Genomic DNA, 17,500 nt, shown 5'->3' with positions numbered 1-17,500 from the left:
GCGTTGTCTTGGCTGTGTGCTTAGGGTCGTTGTCCTGTTGGAAGGTGAACCTTCACCCCAGTCTGAGGTCCTAAGCGCTCTGGAGCAGGTTTTCATCAAGGATCTCTCTGTACTCCGTTCATCTTTCCCTCGATCCTGACTAGTCTCCCAGTCCTGCCGCTGAAAACATCCCCACAGCATGATGCTGCCACCACCATGCTTCACCGTAGGGATGGTGCCAGGTTTCCTCCAGACGTAACGCTTGGCATTCAGGCCAAAGAGTTCAATCTTGTTTCTCATGGTCTGAGAGTCCTTTAAGTGCCTTTTGGCAAACTCCAAGTGGGCTGTCATGTGCCTTTTACTGAGGAGTGGCTTCTGTCTGGCCACTCTATCATAAAGGCCTGATTGGTGGAGTGCTGCAGAGATGGTTGTCCTGGAAGGTTCTCCCATCTCCACAGAGGAACTCTAGAGCTCTGTCAGAGTGACCATCGGGTTCTTGGTCACCTCCTGACCAAGGCCCTTCTCCCCAGATTGCTCAGTTTGCCCGGGCGGCCAGCTCTAGGAAGAGTCTTGGTGGTTCCAAACGTCTTCCATTGAAGAATGATGGAGGCCACTGTGTTCTTGGGGACTTTCAATGCTGTATACATTTTTTGGTACCCTTCCCCAGATCTGTGCCTCGACACAATCCTGTCTCGGAGCTCTACGGACAATTCCTTCGACCTCATGCTCTGACATGCACTGTTAATTGTGGGACCTTATATAGACAGGTGTGTGCCTTTCCAAATCATGTCCAATCAATTGAATTGACCACAGGTGGACTCCAATCAAGTTGTAGAAACATCTTAAGGATGATGAATGGAAACAGGATGCACCTGACCTCAATTTCGAGTCTCAAAGCAAAGGATCTGAAAACGTATGTAAATAAGGTATTTCAGTTTTATTTTATTTTATACATTTGCAAACTTTTCTAAAAACCTGTTTTCGCTTTGTCATTATGGGGTATTGTGTGTAGATTAATGAGGGGGAAAAAAATATATTTAATACATTTTAGATTAAGGAATGGACTGTATATCAATCTGAATCACCAGAGGTTAACCTCTCATCATAAAGATGTCACTCACTAAAACATAGCCTTATCTGGTCTCAGCTCACTCGTCTCCACGGTTTCCTCAGTCCAGCCGGCCGACTAACATGCCAGCATACAGCCGGAGCAGTTATGACTCAGAGTGTTTTATAAATGTCTTCCTAACGAGCCCTCGTCTTCTCAATCGGCTCCAGGCCGCTCTCACTGGAATAAAACCATTAAGCTACGCTTGTCATATAATTAAAGCCATTAGGCTAAGCTAACAGTGTCAGAAACCCACTCATTCTAATGAATAAAATCATTAGCATTATGCTAAGCTAACAGTGTCAAATGAACCAGCCATTCTGTCTCCAGATATGACATTACAGTACTGGTCCTCTGTAGCTCAATGTGGTCCTCTGTAGCTCAATTTAGAGCATGGCGTTTGTAACGCCAGGGTAGTGGGTTCGATCCCCGGGACCACCCATACGTAAACATTTATGCACGCATGACTGTAAGTTGCTTTGGATAAAAGCGTCTGCTAAATGGCATATTATATTATTATATTACATTTAGTATTCAGCTAAATTACTTTTTAGTGAGGGACATGTTCTGATGAGAGAGGTCAGGTTAACCTCTGCTGGTTGAGACCGAGTCGTGTGAATTTGTAGTGTGGTGTAATGATGTTTGGGGGTAGCCATTAGGCTAAGCTAACCGTGTCGGAACAGAGAGCTCCTATTCTGTCTCAGTATTTCAGTATTGTATTAGGATCCCCATTAGCTTCTGCTAAAGCAGCATCTACTCTTCCTGGGGTCCACACACAACCTTAAACATGACATAATACAGAACATTACTAGACAAGTACATCACAAGGACAGAACTACATTTAAGTAAGTATACACACTTTCATACATTAATGCCACTTTCATACATAATAATCATGTGATTCATAGACGCTACTGAATGCAAGTGCAATAACAAGGAGGTGCGTTGTAAATAGGCTGACACTATTCGCTATTTATTTATTTAACCTTTATTTAACTAGGCAAGTCTGTTAAGAACAAATTCTTATTCACAATGACGTTCTACACCGGCCAAACCCGGACGACGCTGGGCCAATGTGCGCCGCCCATGGGACTCCCAATCACCGCCGGTTGTGATACAGCCTGGAATCGAACCAGGGGGTCTGTAGTGACGCCTCAAGCACTGAGATGCAGTGCCTTAGACCGCTGCGCCACTCGGGAGCCAAATTCCCGACGTGAATAAAGCTACCTTGTTTCGACAGTCACTGCCCGAATGGGTATCCTCCTGGGGTAAAGTATATCTTCTACAGTCACCACCTCCAGTGGGTTTCCTGGGGTAAAGTATATACTTATACAGTCACCACCTCCAGTGGGTTTCTTGGGGGTAAAGTATATACTTCTACAGTCACCACCTCCAGTGGGTTTCCTGGGGTAAAGTATATACTCAATGCTACGCTAACAGTGTCAGAAACCTCCCGTTCTGTCTCAATGCTAAGCTAACAGTGTCAGAAACCTGCTGTTCTGTCTCAATGCTAAGCTAACAGTGTCAGAAACCTCCCGTTCTGTCTCAATGCTAAGCTAGCCGTGTCAAAGCAAACAGTGTCAGAGACCTCCCGTTCTGTCTCAGTGTCTGCAGAACGTGACATTTAGCATGTGTCTGTTTCAGGCCATCATGCACCACGAGGGTCACATGGACGATGGGCTGACCTGTCCCGCTCACAGCACGAGGAGTCCCGCACCGCACGGGTCATACGCAGTACTGTCTTCCTGTTCAACCGATTCATCAGGTGGGGAGATACAAGATACACACACTCTTAATGGGAGAAATGGGGACACATCTTCCTGAAGGTTGCAGAGAGAAGATGAACCCAGATTACAATGACAGATTATCACTTGCACGCACACCCTCAGTAACTCCTCTCTCTCTCTGTGTTCCAGGGGTCTGGACACCCTCAGTAACTTCTCTCTCTGTGTTCCAGGGGTCTGGACACCTCAGTAACTTCTCTCTCTCTGTGTTCCAGGGGTCTCACACCCTCAGTAACTTCTCTCTCTGTGTTCCAGGGGTCTCGACACCCTCAGTAACTTCTCTCTCTGTGTTCCAGGGGTCTGGACACACTCAGTAACTTCTCTCTCTCTGTGTTCCATAGGTCTGGACACCTCAGTAACTGCTCTCTCTCTCTGTGTTCCAGGGGTCTGGACACCCTCAGTAACTTCTCTCTCTGTGTTCCAGGGGTCTGGACACCCTCAGTAACTTCTCTCTCTCTGTGTTCCAGGGGTCTGGACACCCTCAGTAACTTCTCTCTCTGTGTTCCAGGGGTCTGGACACCCTCAGTAACTTCTCTCTCTCTCTGTGTTCCAGGGGTCTGGACACCCTCAGTAACTTCTCTCTCTGTGTTCCAGGGGTCTGGACACCCTCAGTAACTTCTCTCTCTCTGTGTTCCAGGGGTCTGGACACCCTCAGTAACTTCTCTCTCTGTGTTCCAGGGGTCTGGACACCCTCAGTAACTTCACTCTCTGTGTTATAATAATAATAATAATATGCCATTTAGCAGACGCTTTTATCCAAAGCGACTTACAGTCATGCGTGCATACATTTTTTTTGTGTATGGGGGGTCTGGACACCCTTGTGTATGAGGGGTCTGGACACCCTCAGTAACTTCTCTCTCTGTGTTCCAGGGGTCTGGACACCCTCAGTAACTTATCTCTCTCTGTGTTCCAGGGGTCTGACACCCTCAGTAACTTCACTCTCTGTGTTCCAGGGGTCTGGACACCCTCAGTAACTTCTCTCTCTCATGTGTTCCAGGGGTCTGGACACACTCAGTAACTCTCTCTCTCTCTTTGTTCCAGGGGTCTCGACACCCTCAGTAACTTCTCTCTCTTGTGTTCCAGGGGTCTGGACACCCTCAGTAACTTCTCTCTATGTGTTCCAGGGGTCTGGACACCCTCAGTAACTCCTCTCTCTCTATATGTGTTCCAGGGATCTGGACACCCTCAGTAACTTCTCTCTCTCTGTGTTCCAGGGGTCTGGACACCCTCAGTAACTCTCTCTCTCTCTGTGTTCCAGGGGTCTGGACACCTCAGTAACTCCTCTCTCTCTATATGTGTTCCAGGGATTGGACACCCTCAGTAACTTCTCTCTCTCTGTGTTCCAGGGGTCTGGACACCCTCAGTAACTTCTCTCTCTCTGTGTTCCAGGGGTCTGGACACCCTCAAACTTCTCTCTATGTGTTCCAGGGGTCTGACACCCTCAGTAACTTCTCTCTCTCTATGTGTTCCAGGGGTCTGGACACCCTCAGTAACTTCTCTCTCTCTCTATGTGTTCCAGGGTTCTGGACACCCTCAGTAACTTCTCTCTCTCTCTGTGTTCCAGGGGTCTGGACACCTCAGTAACGTCTCCCTATGTGTTCCAGGGGTCTGGACACCCTCAGTAACTTCTCTCTATGTGTTCCAGGGGTCTGGACACCCTCAGCAACTTCTCTCTCTCTCTGTGTTCCAGGGGTCTGGACACCTCAGTAACTTCTCTCTCTGTGTTCCAGGGGTCTGGACACCCTCAGTAACTTCTCTCTCTGTGTTCCAGGGGTCTGGACACCCTCAGTAACTTCTCTCTCTCTGTGTTCCAGGGGTCTGGACAACCTCAGTAACTTCTCTCATGTGTTCCAGGGGTCTGACACCTCAGTAACTTCTCTCTCTGTGTTCCAGTTGTCTGGACACCCCCAGTAACTTCTCTCTCTCTTGTGTTCCAGGGGTCTGGACACCCTCAGTAACTTCTCTCTCTCTGTGTTCCAGGGGTCTGGACACCCTCAGTAACTTCTCTCTAGTGTTCCAGGGGTCTGGACACCCTCAGTAACTCTCTCTCTCTGTGTTCCAGTTGTCTGGACACCCCCAGTAACTTCTCTCTCTCTATGTGTTCCAGCGGTCTGGACACCCTCAGTAACTTCTCTCTTGTGTTCCAGTTGTCTGACACCCCCAGTAACTTCTCTCTCGTGTTCCAGGGGTCTGGACACCCTCAGTAACTTCTCTCTCTCTGTGTTCCAGGGGTCTGGACACCCTCAGTAAAAAAGGAAATACCTCGACACTAGACCTGCCGATTGAGTCGGTCAGTTTGAGTCTTCAGGATCTGATTGGCTACTTCCAGCCTCCCGACGAACACCTGGAGCACGAGGACAAACAGAACCGCCTCCGAGCCCTGAAGAACAGACAGAACCTCTTCCAGGAAGAGGTAGAGAACAGAGAGCATGCTGGGGGGTTATATTCCACATCAGCAGGGAAAGGGGGAAGGAACTACACCAAACAGCCGTTTACTTATGTCACGGTCGTCTATGTCGTCTAAGTATGACCAAGGCGCAGCGTGTCCAAGAAACATGACTTTATTAATTAAACGATATCGAACTACAAAACAAAAAGACGACTCAATGAAGTCCACGGTACACAAACCAAACGAACAAAAACCCACAACCCCCACAGGAAAACATACAAATAAATATGGCTCCCAATCAGAGATAACGAGCGACAGCTGCCACTCGTTACTCCGATTGGGAGTCATTGACCAAACCTAGAAATGAACGTGACAGAAATGCAAACATAGAAATACACCCAAAACCCAACAAAACAAAAATACACCCGGCAAATACAAAAGTCCCGAGCCAGAGTGTCACAGTACTCCCAAGGTGCGAACTCCGGTCGCACCAGCATACAGTCTAGGGGAGGGTCTGGGTGGGCGTCTGTCCACGGTGGCGGTTCTGGCCCTGGTCGTGGTCCCCACCCCACCTTAGTCACTATCCGCTTCCGTAGCCTCCTCCACATGACCACCCCCAACTAAACCCCCACAGGATTAAGGGGGCGGCACCGGACAAAGGGCAGCACCGGACCAAGGGGCAGCCGGACTAAGGGGCAGCACCGGCTAGGGGACAGCACCGGCTAAGGGACAGCACCGGACTCAATGGCGGATCCTGGCTGGCTGGCTCTGGCGGATCCCTGGCTGGACGGCTCTGGCGGATCCTGGCTGGACGGCTCATGGCTGGCTGAAGGATCTGGCTGCTCGCGGCTGGCGACGGATCTGGCTGCTCGGCTGTCTGACGATCGGCTGCTCATGGCTGGCCGACGGATCTGGCTGCTCGCGGCTGGCTGAAGGATCTGGCTGCTCGTGGCTGGCTGACGGATCTGGCTGCTCGTGGCTGGCTGACGGATCTGGCTGCTCGGCTGGCTGACGGATCTGGCTGCTCGTGGCTGGCCGACGGATCTGGCTGCTCGTGGCTGGCTGACGGATCTGGCTGCTCGTGGCTGGCTAACGGATCTGGCTGCTCATGGCTGGCGGAAGGCTCTGGCTGCTCATGGCAGGCTGACGGATCCTGTCTGGCGGAAGGCTCTGGCTGATCCTGTCTGGCGGAAGGCTCTGGCTGATCCTGTCTGGCGGAAGGCTCTGGCTGATCCTGTCTGGCAGAAGGCTCTGGCTGATCCTGTCTGGCGGAAGGCTCTGGCTGATCCTGTCTGGCGGAAGGCTCTGGCTGGATCCTGTCTGGCGGAAGGCTCTAGCGCTCCTGTCTGGCGGAAGGCTTTAGCGGCTCCGGTCTGGGCGGACGGCTCTGGAAGGCTCATGGCAGACGGGCGGCTTTGCAGGCTCAGTACAGACGGGCAGTTCATGCAGCGCTTGGCAGACGGACAGTTCAGACGGGGCGTTGGGGCAGACAGGCAGTTCAGGCGCCGTTGGGCAGACGGGGCAGTTCAGGCGCCCTTGGGCAGACGGGCAGTTCAGGCGCCGGGCAGACGGGCAGTTCAGGCGCCGTGGGCAGACGGGCAGTTCAGGCGCCGTGGGCAGACGGGCAGTTCAGGCGCCAGTGGGCAGACGGTAGACTCTGGCCGGCCGAGACGCACTATAGGCCTGGTGCGTGGTGCCGGAACTGGTGGTCCCGGGCTGAGGACACGCATCTCAGGGCTAGTGCGGGGAGCAGCAACAGGGCATGCTGGACCCTGGGGACGCACATAAGGCCTAGTGCGTGGTGCCGAACTGGTGGTCCCGGCTGAGGACACGCATCTCAGGGCTAGTGCGGGGAGTAGCAACAGGGCTCACAGGACTCTGGGGACACACAGGAGGCTTGGTGCGTGGTGTAGGCACTGGTGGTACTGGGCTGGAGCGGGAGGTGGCGCCGGAAATACCGGACCTGCAGGCGTACTGGCTCCCTTGAGCATTGAGCCTGCCCAACCTTACCTGGTTGTATGCTCCCCGTCGCCCGACCAGTACGGGAAGGGAGGAATAACCCGCACCGGGCTATGTAGGCGAACCGGGGACACCATGCGTAAGGCTGGTGCCAGTAAGCCGGCCCGAGGAGACGCACTGGTGGCCTGATGCGTTGGGCCGGCTTCATGACATCCGGCTCAACGCTCAATCAGCCCGGCCGATACGTGGAGCTGGAATGTACCGAACCGGGCTATGCCTGCGTACAGGAGACACCATGCGCCTACTGCGTAACACGTGTCTGCCCTACTCGCTCTCCACGGTCAGTCCAGGGAGTGGCGCAGGTCTCCTACCTGACTTCGCCACACCTCCCTTTTAGCCCCCCCCAATAAATTTTTGGGTAGTACCCACGGGCTTCCAGCCTCGACTCCGTGCTGCCTCCCATACCACCTCCTCTCGGCTTTAGCTGCCTCCAGCTCTTCACGAGGGCGGCGATATTCTCCCGGTTGTGCCCAAGGACCCTTTCCATCCAGTATCTCCTCCCATGTCCATGAATCCTTGATAGGCGCCCATAAATCCTGTTGCCGCTGACACGCTGCTTGGTCCTTTTATGGTGGGTTTTTCTGTCACGGTCGTCTATGTCGTCTAAGTATGACCAAGGCGCAGCGTGTCCAAGAAACATGACTTTATTAATTAAACGATATCGAACTACAAAACAAAAGACGACTCAATGAAGTCCACGGTACACAAAACCGAAACGGAACAAAAACCCACAACCCCCACAGGAAAACATACAATAAATATGGCTCCCAATCAGAGATAACGAGCCGACAGCTGCCACTCGCTACCTCCGATTGGGAGTCATTGACCAAACCTAGAAATGAACGTGACAGAAATGCAAACATAGAAATACACCCAAAACCCAACAAAACAAAATACACAAATACAAAAGTCCCGGAGCCAGAGTGTCACAACTTACCTGGCCTCATCGTGCCAAGTGGTGCATAAAGCCTTGATAAAGTCCCTCCATTTCTTCCTGTCCTGAGCTGTTTTAGTGTTTTGGTCTAGGCAGCCATGACACTGCAGATCATGCCACTGTTTCTCTGACTCTCCTGTTAAATGAAGTGTTAAGAGAGCAGCTGTACCGATGTGCTGTGTAGGCACCAGCTGGTGTAAAGCTTTGTTTCTTCAGTAGTGTGGCCCCAGATGGGGTCCCCTAGGTCTCAGCTGGCATTAACCTAATATACTAGTTCTCCCACGGTTAGTTCTGTTGTGACGATCGACTGCCCCTGACCCCGACATCGCCACTCTTGTAAATTCCCATTTAAAGTCAGCGGTGCGGTCTCCTTCAGGTCTCATCAGTTCATGGTGCAGGGGACGAGACTTCTCTGCTTTGGCCTGTTCATGGCTTTCACTGTGCCTCTACACATTCACTAAGCTATTACAGCCATTACAGTCCATGTAAATATCAATGTGTTACTACAGGGACACATGGAAAGACAACACATCTATTGATCGTTGCTGTATTACATCACTGGCTACCCATGTCCCAAATCCAATGTTTAGAAATTGACGGTCCTCTGTAGCTCAATTTAGTAGAGCACGGCGCCTTAACGCCAGGGTAGTGGGTTCGATCCCCGGGACCACCCATACGTAAAATTGTATGCACACGTGACTGTAAGTCTCTTTGGATAAAAGCGTCTGCTAAATGGCATATTATTATATTACTATAAATGTATCCAGTTTCTTTTCGATGAGCCTATAGATACACTATGTATGTAGATACACTATGTATGTAGATACACTACATAGATACACTATGTATGTAGATACACTATGTATAACATGACTCCCCCTCTCTCTCCCCACCCTTCTCTCCCTCCCCCCTCTCCCCAGGGTATGATAAACCTGGTGTTGGAGTGTATCGATCGTCTCCACGTGTACAGCAGCGCGGCTCATTTTGCTGAGGTGGCGGGGAGGGAGGCCGGGGAGGCCTGGAGGTCCACGCTAAACTCATTATATGAGCTACTGGGTGAGGAGGGGAGCAGCTGAATACTGCAACCTCAGGGCTTTTAGAAATGCTGCCCCTGTACACCAACACAGCTTACACACGGGGCCTGACCCCCAGCACAGAGCTGCTACGTTCTACAACACTCATCAACATGTACCGCCAGGTTAGACTGACTTCACTGATAACAGGGAGGGGGAGAGGTGGGATGGAGGTGACAGGAGAGAGGAAGAGAGGAGAGAGGTGGACAGAGAAGGAGAGGAGAGGAGAGATGGAGAGGAGAGGAGAGGAGAGAGGAGAGATGGAGAGGAGAGAGGAGAGATGGAGAGGAGAGGAGAGAGGTGGACAGAGAAGGAGAGGAGAGGAGAGGAGAGGAGAGAGGTGGACAGAGAAGGAGAGGAGAGATGGAGAGGAGAGGAGAGAGGAAGAGAGGAGAGGAGAGGAGAGAGGAAGAGAGGAGAGAGGTGGACAGAGAAGGAGAGGAGAGATGTAGAGGAGAGGAGAGAGGAAGAGAGGGAGAGAGGTGGACAGAGAAGGAGAGGAGAGATGGAGAGGGGAGAGGAGAGAGGAAGAGAGGAGAGAGAGGTGGACAGAGAAGGAGAGGAGAGATGGAGAGGAGAGATGGAGAGGAGAGATGGAGAGGAGAGGAGAGAGGAAGAGAGGAGAGAGGTGGACAGAGAAGGAGAGGAGAGGAGAGAGGAGAGATGGAGAGGAGAGGAGAGAGGTGGACAGAGAAGGAGAGGAGAGATGGAGAGGAGAGAGGTGGACAGAGAAGGAGAGGAGAGGAGAGATGGAGAGGAGAGATGGAGAGGAGAGGAGAGAGGTGGACAGAGAAGGAGAGGAGAGGAGAGGAGAGGAGAGGAGAGGAGAGGAGAGGAGAGGAGAGGAGAGAGGTGGACAGAGAAGGAGAGGAGAGGAGAGAGGAGAGATGGAGAGGAGAGGAGAGAGGTGGACAGAGAAGGAGAGGAGAGGAGAGGAGAGGAGAGGAGAGAGGTGGACAGAGAAGGAGAGGAGAGGAGAGAGGAGAGATGGAGAGGAGAGGAGAGAGGTGGACAGAGAAGGAGAGGAGAGGAGAGAGGAGAGATGGAGAGGAGAGAGAGAGGTGGACAGAGAAGGAGAGGAGAGGAGAGGAGAGAGGTGGACAGAGAAGGAGAGGAGAGGAGAGGAGAGATGGAGAGGAGAGGAGAGAGGTGGACAGAGAAGGAGAGGAGAGGAGAGGAGAGGAGAGAGGTGGACAGAGAAGGAGAGGAGAGATGGAGAGGAAGAGAGGAGAGGAGAGAGGAAGAGAGGATAGAGGTGGACAGAGAAGGAGAGGAGAGGAGAGAGGAAGAGAGGAGAGGAGAGGAGAGAGGTGGACAGAGAAGGAGAGGAGAGAGGAGAGGAGAGGAGGCAGAGAGAGCAGAGGAGAGAAGAGGAGAGGAGAAGAGGAGAGCAGGGGGAATAGAAACAGTATGAACAGCAGCACAGCATAAATCCTTAATAAGAGTCTGCGGGGCCTGACCCCCAGCACAGAGCTGCTACGTTCTACAACACTCATCAACATGTACCGCCAGGTTAGACTGACTTCACTGATAACAGGGAGGGGGAGAGGTGGGATGGAGGTGACAGGAGAGAGGAAGAGAGGAGAGAGGTGGACAGAGAAGGAGAGGAGAGGAGAGATGGAGAGGAGAGGAGAGGAGAGAGGAGAGATGGAGAGGAGAGGAGAGAGGTGGACAGAGAAGGAGAGGAGAGGAGAGGAGAGGAGAGAGGTGGACAGAGAAGGAGAGGAGAGATGGAGAGGAGAGGAGAGAGGAAGAGAGGAGAGGAGAGGAGAGAGGAAGAGAGGAGAGAGGTGGACAGAGAAGGAGAGGAGAGATGTAGAGGAGAGGAGAGAGGAAGAGAGGAGAGAGGTGGACAGAGAAGGAGAGGAGAGATGGAGAGGAGAGGAGAGAGGAAGAGAGGAGAGAGGTGGACAGAGAAGGAGAGGAGAGATGGAGAGGAGAGATGGAGAGGAGAGATGGAGAGGAGAGGAGAGAGGAAGAGAGGAGAGAGGTGGACAGAGAAGGAGAGGAGAGAGGAGAGATGGAGAGGAGAGGAGAGAGGTGGACAGAGAAGGAGAGGAGAGATGGAGAGGAGAGAGGTGGACAGAGAAGGAGAGGAGAGGAGAGATGGAGAGGAGAGATGGAGAGGAGAGGAGAGATGGAGAGGAGAGGAGAGAGGTGGACAGAGAAGGAGAGGAGAGGAGAGGAGAGGAGAGGAGAGGAGAGGAGAGGAGAGGAGAGGAGAGGAGAGGAGAGGAGAGGAGAGAGAGGGTGGACAGAGAAGGAGAGGAGAGGAGAGAGGAGAGATGGAGAGGAGAGGAGAGAGGTGGACAGAGAAGGAGAGGAGAGGAGAGGAGAGGAGAGGAGAGGAGAGGAGAGGAGAGAGGTGGACAGAGAAGGAGAGGAGAGGAGAGAGGAGAGATGGAGAGGAGAGGAGAGAGGTGGACAGAGAAGGAGAGGATAGGAGAGAGGAGAGATGGAGAGGAGAGGAGAGAGGTGGACAGAGAAGGAGAGGAGAGGAGAGGAGAGAGGTGGACAGAGAAGGAGAGGAGAGGAGAGGAGAGATGGAGAGGAGAGGAGAGAGGTGGACAGAGAAGGAGAGGAGAGGAGAGATGGAGAGGAGAGGAGAGGAGAGAGGTGGACAGAGAAGGAGAGGAGAGATGGAGAGGAAGAGAGGAGAGGAGAGAGGAAGAGAGGATAGAGGTGGACAGAGAAGGAGAGGAGAGGAGAGAGGAAGAGAGGAGAGGAGAGGAGAGAGGTGGACAGAGAAGGAGAGGAGAGAGGAGAGGAGAGGAGGCAGAGAGAGCAGAGGAGAGAAGAGGAGAGGAGAAGAGGAGAGCAGGGGAATAGAAACAGTATGAACAGCAGCACAGCATAAATCCTTAATAAGAGTCTGCTAGATGGCTACACTATACTACCCTCTCTGGTGACTTCTGCCATGTCAAGCTAACTGCCATCAGCAACTGACTGACTGGCTGACTAACTGACTGGCTGACTAACTGGCTGACTGACTGGCTGGCTGACTGGCTGCTGACTGACTGACTGGCTGATTAACTGACTGGCTGATTAACTGACTGGCTGACTGCTGTTTAAAGCGGCAGCTGGTCTTCTGCCACGTGCTGCTGCCTCAGCCCTCAGCCCTAACTGATGCTAATGGTTCCATGCTGCCTCGTTGCTGCCTCAGCCCTCAGCCCTAACTGATGCTAATGGTTCCATGCTGCCTCGTTGCTGCCTCAGCCCTCAGCCCTAACTGATGCTAATGGTTCCATGCTGCCTCGTTGCTGCCTCAGCCCTCAGCCCTAACTGATGCTAATGGTTCCATGCTGCCTCGTTGCTGCCTCAGCCCCCTCAGCCCTAACTGATGCTAATGGTTCCATGCTGCCTCGTTGCTGCCTCAGCCCTCAGCCCTAACTGATGCTAATGGTTCCATGCTGCCTGTTGCTGCCTCAGCCCTCAGCCCTAACTGATGCTAATGGTTCCATGTGTTTCTTTATGTATAATGCTGTGTGTATCATCTGACCTGATGTTGTTGCAGAGTGCTTGGAGGAGAAACAGTTTGCTAAATGGATGTTTTCTAGAAGCTCCAGATGTTGCACCTGAGGCTCGATGTGTCTCTGGGTGCCTTGTTTGTCTCACAGTGTAATGTATTCTAATGACTGTACTGGAGCCAAGGAAGGGAATATACTGCTTGTCAAATGCACGTGTTCTGTTTTTAAAGTCTGTTCCCTCCTGTACCCTTCCTCCTTCTCTTGATCTCTATGTCCACCTTTCTGGACCTCTGTGGATCACTCTCTCAATTCCTCTCAATCCATTTCTCTCTGGATCACTCTCTCAATTCCTCTCAATCCCTTTCTCTCTGGATCACACTCTCAATTCCTCTCAATCCCTTTCTCTCTGGATCACTCTCTCAATTCCTCACAATCCCTTTCTCTCGGATCACTCTCTCAATTCCTCTCAACCCTTTCTCTCTGGATCACACTTTCAATTCCTCTCAATCCCTTTCTCTCTGGATCACTCTCAATTCCTCTCAATCCCTTTCTCTCTGGATCACTCCAATTCCCCTCAATCCCCTTCTCTCTGGATCACACTCTCAATTCCTCTCAATCCCCTTCTCTCTGGATCACTCTCTCAATTCCTCTCAATCCCTTTCTCTCTGGATCACTCTCAATTCCTCTCAATCCCTTTCTCTCTGGATCACTCTCTCAATTCCTCTCAATCCCTTTCTCTCTGGACCACTCTCAATTCCTCTCAATCCCTTTCTCTCTGGATCACTCTCAATTCCTCTCAATCCCTTCTCTCTGGATTTCTCCCAATTCCTCTCAATCCCTTTCTCTCTGGATCACTCTCTCGATTCCTCTCAATCCCTTTCTCTCTGGATCACTCTCTCAATTCCTCTCAATCCCTTTCTCTCTGGATCACTCTCAATTCCTCTCAATCCCTTTCTCTCGGGATCACTCTCAATTCCTCTCAATCCCTTTCTCTCTCGGATCACTCTCAATTCCTCTCAATCCCCTTCTCTCTGGATCACACTCTCAATTCCTCTCAATCCCTTTCTCTCTGGATCACTCTCAATCTTTCACTCCTTCTTCATCTCCTCCTCTCCTCTCCTCCCTCTTGTCCTCTAGCTGCGTTGATAAGGGGCAACAGGAAGAATTGTGCCCAGTTCTCTGCCTCGTTGGATTGGTTGATCAGCCGGCTAGAGAGACTGGAGGCCTCGTCTGGTAGGTGATCAGTAATCAATATATCCATGTTACCATCATGCATGCCATCATCACATATCATTATGTCAAGTCATCTATATGACCCTGATCTCTGATCAGAAGATCATTCAGTCCACTAAGTGTTCAGATCATGTCCCTTTCCCCAGTCTTACTATTCCCTCAACTGTACCGTAGTATGGTCTGTAGTATGGTCTGTAGTATGGTCTATAGTATGATCTGTAGTATGGTCTATAGTATGATCTGTAGTATGGTCTGTAGTATGGTCTGTAGTATGGTCTGTAGTATGGTCTGTAGTATGGTCTGTAGTATGGTCTGTAGTATGGTCTGTAGTATGGTCTGTAGTATGGTCTGTAGTATGGTCTGTAGTATGGTCTGTAGTATGATCTGTAGTATGGTCTGTAGTATGGTCTGTAGTATGGTCTGTAGTATGGTCTGTAGTATGGTCTGTAGTATGGTCTGTAGTATGGTCTGTAGTATGGTCTGTAGTATGGTCTATAGTATGATCTGTAGTATGGTCTATAGTATGATCTGTAGTATGGTCTGTAGTATGGTCTGTAGTATGGTCTGTAGTATGGTCTGTAGTATGGTCTGTAGTATGGTCTGTAGTATGGTCTGTAGTATGGTCTGTAGTATGGTATGTAGTATGGTCTGTAGTATGGTCTGTAGGATGGTCTGTAGGATGGTCTGTAGTATGATCGGTCTGTAGTATGGTCTGTAGTATGGTATGTAGTAAGGTCTGTATTATGGTCTGTAGTATGGTCGGTCTGTAGTATGGTCTGTAGTATGGTCTGTAGTATGGTATGTAGTATGGTCTGTCTGTAGTATGGTCCGTAGTATGGTCTGTAGTATGGTATGTAGTATGGTCGGTCTGTAGTATGGTCTGTAGTATGGTCTGTAGTATGGTCTGTAGTATGGTCAGTCTGTAGTATGGTCTGTAGTATGGTCTATAGTATGGTCTGTAGTATGGTCTGTAGTATGGTATGTAGTATGGTCTGTAGTATGGTCTATAGTATGGTCTGTAGTAGGGTCTGTAGTATGGTCTGTAGTATGGTCTGTAGTATGGTCTGTAGTATGGTCTGTAGTATAGTCTGTAGTATGGTCTGTAGTATGGTCTGTAGTATAGTCTGTAGTATGGTCAGTCTGTAGTATGGTCTGTAGTATGGTCTATAGTATGGTCTGTAGTATGGTCTGTAGTATGGTCTGTAGTATGGTCTGTAGTAGGGTCTGTAGTATGGTCTGTAGTATGGTATGTAGTATGGTCTGTAGTATGGTCTATAGTATGGTCTGTAGTATGGTCTGTAGTATGGTCTGTAGTATGGTCTATAGTATGGTCTGTAGTAGGGTCTGTAGTATGGTCTGTAGTATGGTCTGTAGTATGGTCTGTAGTATGGTCTGTAGTATGGTCTGTAGTATGGTCTGTAGTATGGTCTATAGTATGGTCTGTAGTATGGTCTATAGTATGGTCTGTAGTAGGGTCTGTAGTATGGTCTGTAGTATGGTCTGTAGTATGGTCTGTAGTATGGTCTGTAGTATGGTCTGTAGTATGGTCTATAGTATGGTCTGTAGTATGGTCTGTAGTATGGTCTGTAGTATGGTCTGTAGTATGGTCTGTAGTATGGTCTGTAGTATGGTCTATAGTATGGTCTGTAGTATGGTCAGTCTGTAGTATGGTCTGTAGTATGGTCAGTCTGTAGTATGGTCTGTAGTATGGTCTGTAGTATGGTCTGTAGTATGGTCTATAGTATGGTCTGTAGTATGGTCTGTAGTATGGTCTATAGTATGGTCTGTAGTATGGTCTATAGTATGGTCTGTAGTATGGTCTGTAGTATGGTCTATAGTATGGTCTGTAGTATGGTCAGTCTGTAGTATGGTCTGTAGTATGGTCTGTAGTATGGTCAGTCTGTAGTATGGTCTGTAGTATGGTCTGTAGTATGGTCTGTAGTATGGTCTATAGTATGGTCTGTAGTATGGTCTGTAGTATGGTCTATAGTATGGTCTGTAGTATGGTCAGTCTGTAGTATGGTCTGTAGTATGGTCTGTAGTATGGTCAGTCTGTAGTATGGTCTGTAGTATGGTCTGTAGTATGGTCTGTAGTATGGTCTGTAGTATGGTCTATAGTATGGTCTGTAGTATGGTCTGTAGTATGGTCTGTAGTATGGTCTGTAGTATGGTCTATAGTATGGTCTGTAGTATAGTCTGTAGTATGGTCTGTAGTATGGTCTGTAGTATGGTCAGTCTGTAGTATGGTCTGTAGTATGGTCTATAGTATGGTCAGTCTGTAGTATGGTCTGTAGTATGGTCTGTAGTATGGTCTGTAGTATGGTCTATAGTATGGTCTGTAGTATGGTCTATAGTATGGTCTGTAGTATGGTCTATAGTATGGTCTGTAGTATGGTCTGTAGTATGGTCTGTAGTATGGTCTGTAGTATGGTCTGTAGTAGGGTCTGTAGTAGGGTCTGTAGTATGGTATGTAGTATGGTCTGTAGTATGGTCTGTAGTATGGTCTGTAGTATGGTCTGTAGTAGGGTCTGTAGTAGGGTCTGTAGTATGGTATGTAGTATGGTCTGTAGTATGGTCTGTAGTATGGTCTATATTATGGTCTGTAGTATGGTCTGTAGTATGGTCTATATTATGGTCTGTAGTATGGTCTATATTATGGTCTGTAGTATGGTCTGTAGTATGGTCTGTAGTATGGTCTGTAGTATGGTCTGTAGTATGGTCTATATTATGGTCTGTAGTATGGTCTGTAGTATGGTCTATATTATGGTCTGTAGTATGGTCTGTAGTATGGTATGTAGTATTGTCAGTCTATAGTATGGTCTGTAGTATGGTCTGTAGTATGGTATGTAGTATGGTCTGTAGTATGGTCTGTGGTATGGTCTGTAGTATGGTCTGTAGTATGGTCTGTAGTATGGTCTGTAGTATGGAGCAGGTTTTCATCAATGATCTCTCTGTACTTTGCTCCGTTCAGCTTTCCCTCGATCCTGACTAGTCGCACAGTCCCTGCCACTGTGTTCTTGGGGACCTTCAATGCTGCAGACATTTTTTGGTACCCTTCCCCAGATCTGTGCCTCCACACAATCCTGTCTCGGAGCTCTAAAGACAATTCCTTCGACCTCATGGCTTGGTTTTTGCTCTGACATGCACTATCAACTGTGGGACTGTCACACCCTGGCTCTAGGGACTCTTTTATGTTGAGCCAGGGTGTGTAGAGTCTATGTTTTGTGTTCATTGTTTCAGTTTCTAGTTCATGTGTTTCTATGTTGGCCGGGGTGGTTCTCAATCAGAGGCAACGTGAATCAGCTGTTGCTTGTTGTCTCTGATTGGGAACCATACTTAGGCAGCCGTTTGGCACTTGTGTTTTGTGGGATCTTGTTCCGTGTTGGTTTGTGTATGTACCCAAGGACTTCACGTATCGTTTTTGTTGTTTTTGTTCGTGTGGTGAAATATAAATAAAAGATGTTCGCGATTCCACGCTGCGCATTGGCCCATTTCTTCAAATGACGATCGTGAC

General features: G+C 49.8%; 1 protein-coding gene across 1 annotated transcript in view; it reads left to right on the top strand.

Annotated features, from left to right (window-relative positions):
• LOC121564974 (ryanodine receptor 2-like) overlaps positions 1 to 17,500 on the top strand; it is a 165,116-nt gene that overhangs the window by 98,397 nt on the left and 49,219 nt on the right. Inside the window, 5 exon segments of the mRNA XM_045222019.1 lie at positions 2,732 to 2,768; positions 2,771 to 2,852; positions 5,101 to 5,284; positions 9,134 to 9,269; positions 13,891 to 13,986. Coding sequence (XP_045077954.1) covers positions 2,732 to 2,768; positions 2,771 to 2,852; positions 5,101 to 5,284; positions 9,134 to 9,269; positions 13,891 to 13,986 — 535 coding nt within the window.

Source organism: Coregonus clupeaformis, chromosome 1, assembly GCF_020615455.1.
Source record: "Coregonus clupeaformis isolate EN_2021a chromosome 1, ASM2061545v1, whole genome shotgun sequence".
NCBI lineage: Eukaryota > Metazoa > Chordata > Actinopteri > Salmoniformes > Salmonidae > Coregonus > Coregonus clupeaformis.
This window is presented reverse-complemented; position numbering and strand designations above follow the sequence as displayed.